This window comes from Lytechinus pictus, chromosome 15 (assembly GCF_037042905.1).
Source record: "Lytechinus pictus isolate F3 Inbred chromosome 15, Lp3.0, whole genome shotgun sequence".
In the NCBI taxonomy this organism is placed as follows: Eukaryota; Metazoa; Echinodermata; class Echinoidea; order Temnopleuroida; family Toxopneustidae; genus Lytechinus; species Lytechinus pictus.
Window position 1 is genome coordinate 23005457 of NC_087259.1, and position 14457 is coordinate 23019913.

At 34.3% G+C, this 14457-nt stretch overlaps 1 protein-coding gene across 3 annotated transcripts in view; it reads right to left on the minus strand.

Annotated features, from left to right (window-relative positions):
* Positions 1–1060: 1060 nt before the first annotated feature.
* The window catches only part of LOC129277923 (rap guanine nucleotide exchange factor 1-like), a 32245-nt gene continuing 18848 nt past the window's right edge, over positions 1061–14457 (minus strand). For all 3 annotated transcript variants that reach the window (XM_064110580.1, XM_054914110.2, XM_064110579.1), the window contains exons 9-21: positions 14098–14216; positions 13565–13691; positions 12776–12848; positions 12297–12378; positions 11527–11619; positions 10788–10967; positions 9719–9803; positions 9097–9191; positions 8612–8690; positions 8100–8201; positions 7433–7530; positions 6742–6876; positions 1061–5590 (exon numbers count right to left, since the gene is read on the minus strand). In XM_064110580.1, coding sequence (XP_063966650.1) covers positions 5479–5590; positions 6742–6876; positions 7433–7530; positions 8100–8201; positions 8612–8690; positions 9097–9191; positions 9719–9803; positions 10788–10967; positions 11527–11619; positions 12297–12378; positions 12776–12848; positions 13565–13691; positions 14098–14216 — 1380 coding nt within the window. In that variant the 3' untranslated portion in view covers positions 1061–5478. The remainder of the gene's footprint in view (positions 5591–6741; positions 6877–7432; positions 7531–8099; positions 8202–8611; positions 8691–9096; positions 9192–9718; positions 9804–10787; positions 10968–11526; positions 11620–12296; positions 12379–12775; positions 12849–13564; positions 13692–14097; positions 14217–14457) is intronic.

Here is a 14457-nt window from a genome sequence, read left to right on the forward strand (position 1 = left end):
CTAAACTTTAAACTTCAATAACTTTATTATTTGTTATCCGATTTTGATGAAATTTTCGGTATTTTGCTCAGTGAATTCTACTCTATGTATTAAGATATTAATATTTCCAGCCCGGACCATCCCTTTAAACAGGGGAGTATCTGTATCAGCATGTGCCCCAACCCCAAGTGCAAGGATTTTGTTCAGAGTTATCAAGTTTCAAGACTTATTCTCTATTGATTTCCCTTTTCTGTTGAAAAAATCAAAATGAACATGAGCGGACAAAATATACGATTTCTAAGAAAATCAGTAAAAATAATTTTTTCTATTATTTGATATTCTTTTCCTTTTTTTTCTCCTATCCCTTTTTTCTTCTTTATCTCTCTTTCTCCCTTTTACAAGTATTTTGCCATGGGAGTGGGGGGGAGGCTGTTATTACTCTGACACCAGTTGTGTTTTTATGATTCTTTTAATTACAATTTGTAGTAAAAGTTTGGCCATAAAGGTATATATCGCTTTTAATCCAAAATGTAGGGGATAGAACTTTACTTTATCATGAATCACTATTGATACAATCGTGAGGAGTTTCATTTCTTGAGCACATTAAACATTGGGGCTCCTCTAACAAATGATTGTTATTGTCTCTTTCTCTTCTCTATCCTCCCTTCATTCTTCTTCTTCCCTGTCTTCTACTTCTCCTCCTTGCTCTTGAGGAGTTTCATTTCTTGAGCACATTAAACATTGGGGCTCCTCTAACAAATGATTGTTATTGTCTCTTTCTCTTCTCTATCCTCCCTTCATTCTTCTTCTTCCCTGTCTTCTACTTCTCCTCCTTGCTCTTCTCAATTTCCACCCCCCCCCCCTCCTTCATATTCTCTCTATTGGGGCTCCTTCAACAATGTTATTGTGATTAGCCTCTCGCTTCTTCTCCTCCTTATTCTTCTCATTTTTTTTTAAAAGAACATTTATACTAGAGACCAACTTGTAGACTCCATAGGCATGACAGAGGTTGTATGAAAGTGTAAAACATTTAGTAAACAATACAGGTTGAATAAATTCATGTAGATTGAAAGCAATAGTATTTATTTGATGGAGTATGTTTGCCAGCAGGGGGCGCTGTTTTATTTGACAAGTTATAGCTTCTTTTTTTATTACATCAATTGATTGCATAACATACATAGACATACATACATAGATACAGTACAATGAAATATATATATATTCATATAATTTGAAACACTAAATTCCTCAACACATAATTCTAAATACATACCTATATATTTCAGGTATTTTGACATATCGAAATGCATCTTATTCCAAATATTGTTCATAATGCATTTCACTTCCCTGTTATTATTAGTAATAAATAGGTTTTTGAACATTGGCTCTGTTAAATAAAAAAATCAAATGCTAGTATATGCTGGAAGCTAGATAAGTTTTACTTGCCAAAGAAAGTTTAAGAGAATAACAACCCCAAACCCTATTGTAACTTTTAAGTACAATCGATATTTCATATTTTTAAGTCTAAGAAAAAAAGAAACTGTGAAAGCACTGAATATGAAAACCAAAACAGTGTATTGAAAGGCAAAGTAAGATATTTATGCAGTTGCTGCAATTGGATTGAATTTTATATCACCTATGGTGTTGACGAAAAACAAGTTTCACACACACATGACAAATTACCATTATTCAAATTAGAACAGTTAAATTTTATAGTCACACAAAAAGTATATTTCATCTGGCTTGCAAAAGTAAGTCAAGAAGTTGTTTGAGTCATATTATACAATACATTATCCTGTGCCATGTTTGAAGATACTGGTGATATAGGTCTGAATAATTTGACTTTGATATGCAAGGCTGGATATTTATCTATAAGTATGAATATCCTTTCAAAATAATCAAACCTTTGTTCTTTCTCTCCTCTAAATACAAAATGTCCATGGTTAGAGTGATGAGCTGTTCAAATACAATGATCAACTTTCAATTCATACAATTCAGGCTGAAATTGTTGGGTTTTCTGTGTGCTAACCTAGAAACTACTTGTGAAAGAAAAATAAATAGGGGGGTACAGTTCAACAAGTCTTCAAAGAATGCAGACTTGGTGCGAATTTAAGATAAAATGACCCTGTATTTTCCAAACCTACCACAAAGAAAGATGTACCCTATAAACTAGATGGAGTCCTCTGATACTACACATAACACTCCAACCTGTGAATAAATTCTAACTCGGTAAATATACATATATTTTTAAGGGCGACATAAAGCAGCAAATAACAGGGTTTATGTGGAGTATAATTTATTGCATGGCCATATACATGTACCTATAGACCCTTTGCATCATTAAAGTGTGACAAGTAAAGTAATAAGGGGGTATCAAGAAGAGAGATAGAAACTGAAATTAATCTTAATACTGGCAAAACTGCCAAACTACATGTAGTACCTAAGAGCATTCCAGTTTATTTTAACTATCTCAAACTGCCCTACACTTTAATATTAAATTGCTGTGTTTATTCTGAACCTGTTGAAACTAAACACAGCTAAGCATGAGATCATTTTCTAAAATTCCTTTGGAATTGCATTTAATTTTTGAGATAATTATACAGCAAAGTTTGAAGGAAAATAGAAAACAATACAGATTAGCAGTAACTACTACGCTTAATATATTGGCAGCATTATAACAAAAACTAAGTGATTCTCCATGAACAAATGCAGAGGTACCAGTACTTACAAGGATCTGAAGACATAAAAAATCTGACGATGTGTCATTTGGAAAAAGTCCTATCAAACTAAACTGGGGTATGGCACATGGGGCCATTTCATAAAGCTGTTCATAACTTAGGCACACTTTTACAAACAAACTGGTGACCTCTTTTTGTGCTAAATGACATCCCCTATGTGGGTTACGAAGCACCTAAGAACATGTTCCAGTTATGTATAAAGTCGTGCATAATTTACAAACAGCTTTCTGAAACACAAACTGATTTGCTCATTTAACCCCCCCCCCCCCAAAAAAAAAAAAAAAAAAGATTATGTTGTTTCCTCAGCTGACAGATGATTCTGATGATCAAATGTATGATGCATAAACAAATCTCCAGAATCTTTTTCATTCAAACTTCTGGTTGTTTTTAAATAGCTGACTTAAATGAACAAAGGATAGTTCTGTGAAATGGTTTGTTTTTCTCTAGGTCTCTCCCATCAAAACTTCCTTTAGAATCCCAAACATACATTGTATTTACTCCAAATAGAAGAATACAAAGAGTCATTAAAATGATCAGAGAATATACCATGAACAAGAAGATAAAGCAATGTATTCATGGTCAGATCAAAATAGGGCTGCAAATCAATCACTATTTTTATGAGATTTATTTACTTAAAGTACTATCATTTATCTAAAATTGCACTTCTTACAAACCAATTTTCTACAATCGTTTAATTACTGAATCTTTTCTAAATAATATAACATCAGGCAAACTACATAATTTAGGATTACATTTACATGACATATTTCCATTTGTACAAGTCAATCAGCCAATTTTCTTGCATAAAAATCAGGAGTAGATTACATAGTATTTGCTAGATCAGCAAACTAGATTACTCTCATATTAGAAAGTCTACAATCACACTGTGTGCCCTCATCCATGCATAATATGATTATCATTCCAGTATAAAAAAATAAATATTTAATTATCAACATGCAAAGATTTGATTAAATAACTTGTGAAACTTGTCAAGATTTCTTAGTCACTAGTCTTGATAAAGTTTATGAGGAAAAAAAATGTTCCAACATTCATTTGTACATCATTTTCTTGAAAAATATAAATAAAATTTCAAAAGAGACAAAATGAAAAGAAATGCTGTGATATGACTCACTTAAGATTTACTAGACTGCACTTATGTCAAGAGCGGGATGACAATAAAGGAGTTGCAGACATGGGGCTCGTTTAAGGAGATTTTTTTTTGGCAAGATATCCTTACATAAATTTTTCACAATGAATGAACATATCCATATGTCTTTCAAGTAAATATACATACATGTAACTAACAAGAACAGACATTTGTTCTGTATGACACACACATATGAAAGTTAAAGAAAATATCTTATGTTACTGTTAATAGTACATATTGATTAAAAAGGAGACAATCATGATCAAAAATGAAGAAAATTTAGGGTTCTGAGTGTATCTTTTGTACTTCAATGGGCAAGAGAGAATAGTGTTTGAGATGATTTGAACATATGGATGAATGTGATGATAATGATGGCAATGATGGATTTGATGGTGAATAAGATAAAGGTGATGATGGTGATGATGATGTTGATGATGACAAGGATGACTGTGATAGTGATGATGGTGATGATGATGACGACGACGATGGAAAATGGTGATTCTGACTAAAATGGTCACAGCAGCAGAAAATTAAGAGAGTGATCAATAAATTAAAAAAAAACAGAAAACAGCACATGGAGGAATACTGTTTTGTGCTGAAACCCCACATCAAGTGGCAGAGTCCAAATAACTTATTATTGACATTAAAATTAAAATGTCAGATTACTTGTTTTGCTACATCTAATAAATCAAACACATCCATCAGGTTATCTAAAATTAAGTAGTGTTTTCACCTTGTAAATCAATATTGTGTAGCCCCCACACAGTGGGATCACGCATTAATACTGAAAAAAAGTATTTACTGCCTATAAATGTTTGTACCTTCTCGGAGGAAGATTGCAGCCTTCAAATACACATAATGCCAAGTTCATAAATGCTGGCACAGCCAACAAGTCAATTGAATCTTCAATGCACTTCAAGCATCACAGCTTTACAACAAGACTAGATTCACTGCAGTTCACGCGACTGAAAGCTTGTCCCCTGACAAAAAATGTCTTCTGCGGGCTTCGACCATATAGATCCACTATAAGAATTCTGGAATCTAGCACTAGCTGCAACTGCTTGGGCATCCTAAAGGAGTACATCGAACAGGGTGGTGTCAAAGAGTTGCACCGAAATCAAGAGTTGAAATCAAGCCAAAGGATTTGAAGTGTCTGTGTGGCCTTCAAGATAGCGTCTAGGTTGACAACAGTTATTGTTTAAGGATTCCACAGTCCAGGTGGCAGGAGTGGGATGACGGCACCCACGAGTCAAAAGCACATCAAAGATGAAATAGGGTATGATGATGATGATGCCTTCCAAGGATTCCTAGATTGCAGCAATGGAGTCACAATAGAGATCCGAAGTAAGATGGTACGTAGTGTTGAATCCATGTTGAGCATTGACTCCATAATGATGTCGATCAAGAACACTAAGATCCAGATAAGGTACCAAGAGTAGAAACACTTCCCAGATGGAATCACGAGTAGAATCCATGTTGTTAATGCAATGCCATCCAAGGAATGAAAGATCCTGATAATGGCTTAAGAGGTAGGAACCGTGTTCTGATGGTTTCAGAGATGATAAAATTATCCAAGGAATCCAAGATCTTACTTTAGGTGGCAGGAGTGGGATTTCATGGCTTGATGACCTTTGACAGCTGCCACATAGCTTCCTCATCCAAGTACTCAGAAAAGTCATTGAAGACCAGCAAAACCTTCTCATCTTTCTTCAGTGTGTCGTAGTGACTGTTTGGAATAGAGAGAAAGTGGTAATTTGTATTAGTTTCAAAAGACAAATGATATTATTTATTCACACAAAGGGTTGGAAAGAGAGATAAGTAGCAATTCATATTGACTTTCGAAATATGAGTGATGCTCTCTCCATAAACAGCATTGATTTAATAACTTTTCTTTCATTAGATTGGAATCTTGCTTGAATAAACCTTTTCACTAGCAATACTCCCTGTATGTTTTCCAACAAAAATAAAAATTGTATGACCTCATATTCTTTTTTTTAATTTACCAAAGAGATTGACATGTTTTTAAGTACACATCAGAAATCATGCAACTCTTTTGTCTGTAACATATCTCATCCTATCATCATACGTAAAATGAATTTGATAAATTTTAATATCAAAGAATGATAAGGCACTCTACCAACTGAAGGCCTTTGTGACAGCTTACACATCAGGTGTATTAAATGCATGTGAAGTTCAAGTGATCAGTATACCTTCTGTTGGTACTTTACATCCTTTGTCATGCCACATGGCTCATGTAGTCCCGGGGCCCGTCTTACAAAGAGTTACGATTGATCCGATCAATCTCAAGTATATGGAAATCAAACAATGTCATTATTTTTTCTTTTATAAATTGTTTGATGTCCTTTGAAAACACAAAGAAGCATACTGAATTGTCAAGAAGACAGATAATGAATGGATATACATCATTTCTAGTAATTATTTTGAACAAACATGTATTTCTGGGCCCCGTCTTACAAAGAGTTATGATTGATCCAATCAATCGTAACTCTATGGAAATCCATCGGTGTCATAATTTTTTTCTACAGGAAATAAGCGAAATGTCCTTTGTAAACAAAGGAGAACACACCGAACAGTCAAGAAATCAATGAATTTATGGATATACATTCATATCTAGAAAAACATTTTGAGCAAACATGCATTTTATATGTTGACTTTGCTGGCTTTCCATAGCTTTGATTGATCGGATCAATCGCAAGTCTTTGTAAGACGGGCCCCAGATGTTAACGTTGCTGGCTTTCATATGGGTGCGATCAATCAGATCAATCGCAACTCTTTGTAAGACAGGGCCCTGATGAACAAGTAATAACACAACACTACGCACTAAGGAAAAATAAAAAATGGGATCTTGACACTTACTGTTGTTTGAATCTGCGCATACTGTCCAGGATTTGGAAGTACTGCAAGCACTTGACAAAGTTGACGCCCCCATTATCGGGAAGCTCCTCTGGGTTTCCAATGTGAACAAATGTGATGTCTTGTAAGATCAGACCACTGTGAGAAACATATAGAGTAAATATCAAATATCCCGAGTGTCGATTGTGCTTTCACAATAAACAATTCCTATATTGATAGGGCTTATTTCTTCAGATATAATTATCTTTAATCATTCAGTTTCAGACAGAAAGCTACCACTTTCTGACACAGCCCAGAAAACAATTGGTGGTAAAAGGTTAATATCATATATACAACAATAACAGTGTTTAATTCAAGAAATTATTAATGAAACGTCTGCCAGTTCTTGTTTTTATAGATATTTAGATTTTTCTTAAAGGTAATAATGTGATCTAGAGAAAAGTACAAGAAAAAGCAGAATATTTCATTAAAAATATTACTGTATTGGGAAAAGAATAATTCTTTACAGTACTATAAAACATGATTCCTTCATCAGTTAACAACATACAATTTACAATTATTTAATCATGAGAGCCTAAGAAATCACAGCAATTATACCTTTCACAATTTCTTTTTGAACTAATGATTATTCCCAATATCCTGAAAAAGTAGAGAATTATTTGCGAAGTTATATATCTGTAATGTGACAACTTACAGGTAGGGTATACAAGGAGGTTCAGCCATAGCTAAAGCAGCCCGGTAGCAGCGAAACGATGATGAACTATCAATCAAGGTACAATACTCCTTCAAACCCTGAAAAAAGAAGAAATTATCAATTTTATTAAAATCTCATGAAAATAGAAGGCTTAAGCTGGGTATCATTCTTGTCAACCTGTTGCTTTTAAAGTTGAAAATCCACTTGAAAGTTTACAGATTGGACATGTTTTGTGCATTCATGCAAATGCACATCAAGTTCACTAGAAAAAATATCCAAGTGGATAATTATATTACGTTGCACACTACCTCAAATAACATAGCCCTATGTGCAGTCATGGCTCTACTTTTCCTTCAGACCCCTCCATTTATCACCTTTATATCTCTAACCTGTTTACTATTGTTTCTAGACTGGTGTAAGATGTTTATTCTTCCCCACATAATATACATACTGGTTTACTTTTGTACTTCTATTTTAGCACCTTCTGAATGACAACAAAAGATGACTTTTGTACAGTATCAAGCAATCATGGTGAAACTGGACTAATGACAAATATTTGAACAAATTGTTTACTTTTTGAAAGAACAATTTCCACATTTTTTTTCTTCAATTTTTTTATACCAATTCTTTCTACGATTTTCCTTCATCACACCAAAGCAATTTTTACCTCAACTGTTTGCCTCTGCCATTCAAGTCTCCTGACAGGAGCAGAGTCTAATGCTGATAAGACTGCGAGGTATGAGTTGAAGTTGTTGAGCTTTCTCAGGTGCTGTACGAATAAAGAAAGGTAAAGAAAGATTCATTGTAATGCCACACTGTGCAATCTAAAAATAGTATTGTCACTGTCTTCATTAGAAAGGGAACAACACAAGGAGCGATGAGGTATTGTAACAAAAGTCTGAATGATGTCTGGCCATGGCTCTGTAATACCAGGAACCTCTCTCAGTATCTTCTCCCTTTCAACACTTCTGTTTGGACAAAACAAAGGATAATTCAGAAGTTTTCTAGACTGTGTACCATCTTTTTATCTTTTTGCAGAATTTGAGTTTCTCAAAAAAACTAAAAAGAAGAGAACCCTTTTAATCCCCTTTTATTTCTAGCAAATAATATTTGAAGATATTATTTTCATCAATGATATATTTTGAGGTAATGAAGGTGAAGCTGAGGACTAGAATTTACCTTCATGACTTTGATGAATTTGATGAGAATTCTCTCCCTGTCTTGAGCCTTGGGTTCTTGCAAGATTAGAGACCTTACCCTGAAAAGGGGAACACAAAATCCACATAAACAAGTTTAGAATCAAATTTCTTCACAAACCAAGCAAAACAAGACACAGATTCATAGAAAACTGTACTGTAGAACATTTATACACTATGCAGTGTAACTATCACCACAAAACAAAACAAATCTATGATTGGCATTGATTCTCTGCTGATACTTGGTGTTCTTTGATTGTATTTTGTTTTACTTATTTAAATGTTTCCGTTGAAACCTATTTTTTTGCCTCAACGATCACCTTTCCAGTGACATTCTATAAATTTTGAGTTCTTCCTAAAATCTCTGATGATTTTTTGTTTTTGTTTTGTTTCCTGTATCACATAATACTGAGAACTTTGATTTACGTAAAGCGAAATGACAGAAGAACAGGAAAGGATAATGCTTACCAATATGACATCTTGTTAAAATGTTCTGTGAATATTGTTAGGTTGGGACTCAACTCCTCTGATTGCTCTTTAGCCCACATCAGAACCTCAGGAATCTGTTAACAAAAATAACATACAAAAATGAAAAAAAAAAGAGGGGGATAGTTGAAAAAATGTAAGGATGAAGATTTGGGGGAGTTGCAAACAATGCAATCAATTGCGATTTGACTTGGGTACCTACTACCTAATTCCAATTAGTTGTAGAAATTGCACAATTTAAAATCTGATTGCTGGTTTACTCCTTGTGAAGGAAATGACTAATTTATTCACTGTTGTTAAAGTTGATCCACCAATTAGCTGTCCAATGCATTTACCTTCAATGAATGACTTTCCTTGATAGTCTAAAAGAAATGCTAAATTCATAGACTTCTTTCTATCAATCTACCTCTGGAAATCAAATTGTGATTTTTTTTTCGAACATTTCCTCCAAGTTCAAACATTTACAGACACTGAACCATATTCAAAGTCACAGTGTCATTTTAGGAAAGATATTCACCTACATAACCAAAGCTTATTGGTTCAACAATCAAGCATTCACCAAATTGATAGGGTTTTCTCTACTTATTAGGGACAGAATGCTTACCTCTATTTTCTGGAAGAGTTCTGAATCCAGAATGGTCATTTGTTCAGCAATTTCTTGACCCGATATCTCATTTATTGATGGCCTCCTGTGTCCAAAAACAATAATTACAAAATAACATTAGTCCACTACATATTGCCATCAGAGAACAAAAAATGAAAGTGTAGTAACAAAATGTAATGAATTTGGAAAGAAAAAAAGGAAAGGAGAAACCTTGAGAGCATTTCATGAAACAAATAATCAGTGATATTCACCAGTCAATTGTTTTAAGCTACTGAAATCCTTGCATCTGATTGGCTAAGAACAAAGTCAACAAACTAGTCAGTGAAAACCACTGATAATATGCTTCATGAAACACTCCCCAAGTCTCTCTAAATGTAAACAGGAAGCGTGGCTTCTGAACATACACAGGGGAATTCCCCATTTTCAAATCTCATCATATTTCACTCTCATTTTCAATTAGATCAATTCAAGAACGACATGGGATCAGATGATACAAAAAATGGCATTAAATCGAATTTGCTTTTAAAAGCTAGTCTTCCAGTTCCAACCAGATGGTAGATGTAAAGGTAATGTATATTCTCTTTCATAATCTTCCCCATCCCATTCAGATAGTGACGTAAGTTTGAGGTTTTGACAAAATAACTTTTGATACACAGATACAAACAGAATCATACAAAAGAATGGGTTAAAATAAACAAGAAGTTATATTTCTCTGTTTACATCAGTAATTTATTTCAATGGTAGGAGAATATAAATATGATATGAATACTCATAGAAATATTTAAAGGGAAATAATCATCAAGTCCTTAAGTTGGCAATATTATAGAAATGAATCAATGAAATACTAAATGTTGCCAATTCAAAGATTGTTTTGATAAATAAAAGCTGATAAAAATAAAGCTTAAAATATTGGACTGTCATGATGAAAGGATAAAGGAAGGGCTATTCAATGTGTGGGGGAATTCTTACTTTTTGACAAACACAGAAAAGCTTTACCCACAACTCAACAGTCTCTTAGAAATATAAAATTGGTAGAAATTGTTTAATTCTGTTTGGAATGGCAACTTACGAGATGGAGATGCCGACGCCCCAGAGATGCTTGCTTTGAGTGGTGAGGGCTTTCTTGTTGTTCTCTATCTTGGTGAGGACCTTGTCTCGGAGGATCTTGGCCAGCATGAGCTCACCGTCACAGAGGAGTTGGAATACCAGCTCCATCAACATCTTCAAGATGTCATCCTCTGTTTGTCCGCTGTACAAGAAGAAGATGATAGTAATGAACAATTCCATAATGTATGTAGGTCCTACCTCCCATATTTGGGACCTTTCCACATAATATGTCTCTTTTTTCTAGTTCATATGAAAAGTGCTAATGCTCTCACATCATGGCTTTGGCAGTTCGTGAAGTGTAGTTAGAATGGAAAAAAATGGGGATCGGATTTGTTTCCTTAATTGCCCATTGGATCCATCAAATAGTTTGGTACAAATACTTGATTATGGCTTTGGTACTAATACAAAACATTGAACAAATTGACTGCATCACAACTTGTATCTTACACTTCCACGAACAATAAATCCATACAGTCATAATTCAAACGGACACCTATTGAGCATAGGACATCCAAATATTGAGAAGTCATGAAATGACGACGTCATAAAAAATATTGAATAAGGGGCTATAACACAAAAGTTATAATCAATTGTATAACTGATTGTAATTGAAAGTCTATGTAGCAAACTAAGTGCAAAAAATACAACCAACAAAGATATTGATTGTAACCCATTACGCAACAGAGCTTTGATCTACTCACATGAGATCTCCAGCTACCCTGAGCAGTAAGAAGAATGCATTTCGGTTGGCTCGCCTAGATTTCATGTCAGTCTTGTGGCGAAACTTCTTATACGTAAGCATCAGTTAAGGATGATAGGGGTATAATTTCTATCATTGTGTTTCGATTTATGGTTATCAAACAATTAAGAAGATTGATGGCATCATCACCATCAACTCATCAACACCATCATCATCTACATCACCCCCACCACTGCCACCACAACCATCATCATTATCATCATCATCATCATCATCATCATCATCATCATCATCATCATCATCATCATCATCATCATCATCATCATCATCATCATCACCATCATCACCATCACCATCATCCTCATCACCATCATCATCAATCATCATCATCACCATCATCACCATCACCATCATCGTCATCTTCATCATCATAATAATCATCATCACCATCATCACCATCACCATCATCACCATCATCACCATCATCACCATCATCATCATCATCATCATCATCACCATTATCACCATCATCACCATCATCACCACCAACATCAACAACACCACCACCAGATGACCAAATGAGGGAACAATCATAATCACCACCACAATCATCAACCATTAGAAGCATCAACTTCACCACATCACCATCGCTATAGAAATGGAAATTTCATATGACACTAGAAATTTCATATGACACTAAGCAGTTTTCATTTCAAAATCATCCAAAAGTGAATCTTATCAACACAATATCATTACTGTTTTAAAGGATATCTGTAAAGTAGTTTGTTGAGTAGATCTCTTGAGTTGATGAACATTCTGTATGTTGTCAGAAAAGCCTCATAGTACACTAGATCTGTCAAGCAGAAAAACAATTTGTTTGAAGTCAAAGGCTTTTTTAATAAAAAATAATTTGAAATTTGAATCGAGAAAAATCACACCAGCAAACACATAAAACCTGATGCATATTCACATCAATATCAGTTTATAGATCAGGGAGCCAATTACAAAATCATGTCACACACACTTATTATTCATTTTGTACTTGAATGAAAATTCAAAGACTTCAATTTTTTTATTTCTTGATTGCAATTATTTGCTTGCCTCCTCATTTTAATAAACTGCTATGAAACCCTGAACCAACCCCTATCCTAGCTTCTTGGCTTCTCTTAAGTATTATCTTCTATCATTCGTTGTAGATTTGGTATACAATAAGAGATAATGGGGAAAACTTATTTAATTAATGAACTAACCTTTCCTATCTGCATCTGCTGCGTATACAATCAGTGCATCAATAGGACCACCTTTCACAGGATTATCTTTCTCCTGTGTGGAACAATTATGTACAAGATATATATAAACATCATAAAACAAGATACTAAATGACATTGATAATTTCACAAAGTAAATGGACATGGTCTATGAATCATTTATATAATTTAGTGATTTCATAAATGCATGGCACATAGGAAGTCTTCACTGATTATTATGCATTACCAGTATATAAATTTAAATCATTATCATTATTATAGATAACATATAGAACATATAGGTGGAATATTTCAAGGGATGGTGGTTTTAGTGTTGGTATTATTATGATCAGTTTCCTCATATCCTGATTAGTTGGAGTAGGGAAGTGGGAATAGTGTCTTAGTTTCATGACATGTTCTCAGTGACTTTTATCTTATCTCTCCTCTATAAGAAACATCTTACAGTTCACCATTTAAATTTGAGCTAGATTCCAAATAGATAACAATGATTTAGCTTGTACTACATGATGAGGGCTCACTAAAATCTAAAAGGTCAAAGATAATGCATTAACTAAAACTGATATTTGGGCCTGGGGCCCATAACACAAAAGTTAGCGATTATCATATGCTTGATTTTTACGATTAATTGTACATTGTAGTCAATGCAATCGATTGTTAAGAATGTTCTACGATGATTGTTAAGCTTTGTGTTATGGGCCCCAGATCATCTTTGGGTAGATATAAACTCATTAAGACAAGATTTCAAATAGATTACACAATAATTTGGTTTACCTCAAGACTCCATGATAGGAGTTCACTGACATCTAACATGTCTAGGATACCGCCTTCACTAAAACTTTCTTCTGGTTCAGACTCCGCTTCTGATGGCAGTCTTGCGGATACAGGTAGCTGCGCACCACTTCAAAAAAAAAAAACAAGATGAAAAATACAAAATTAAAAAAATTAGACAGATAATCAGATTCACTGAGATATAACAAAAACTTAAAAACATAATAGTAATCATATTATACCCAGTGTGGCCACTGGCCACTTCAGTTCTAAAAACTGTTCTCTCCGCAGCCCTGCTTAACATGACGCTATCAGTACCCCACATTCAATTCGGTACACAAATGCTCAAGTATTAGAGTAATTTCTTACTACTGGTAACCAATTACTACACCTGGGTGGAGTGGCAAATGTAGATAAAAAATTCTTTCTTTGAGAAAATAGATCAAACTAGTATAACATGTCTTTACAAACAAGGAGTTTGTGTCAGTGAACAAGGTTCTATAAGCAGTTGGGTTGACGTCTACTTCATCACTTACTTGTGCGAGTGTTGCTGATCACCATTCTCAATCATGCTTTCTGATTTCTTCTTCAGATCGTACATCGGTGATGACGGCCTCTCAGGGTTTGTATAATGCCTTGACCTCAGTTCAGAACTCTGTTATCAAATCAAACAATGATACCATCAGTTTTCAGATTGAATTATGAGAAACGGATGAACTAATTCTTCAGTAATTGATGCATATTGTTGTGTCGGTGCAAGAACATCCTTAGCAAAACATTTTCACGCACCCCAATAACGCCCGGATGCAATGCTATTATGCATGCAGCTAAGTGCATTTTTGCACGCATGCAATGCGCAAAAGTGTAGTGGTAAGGGCGTCCTTGCGCTAACACGA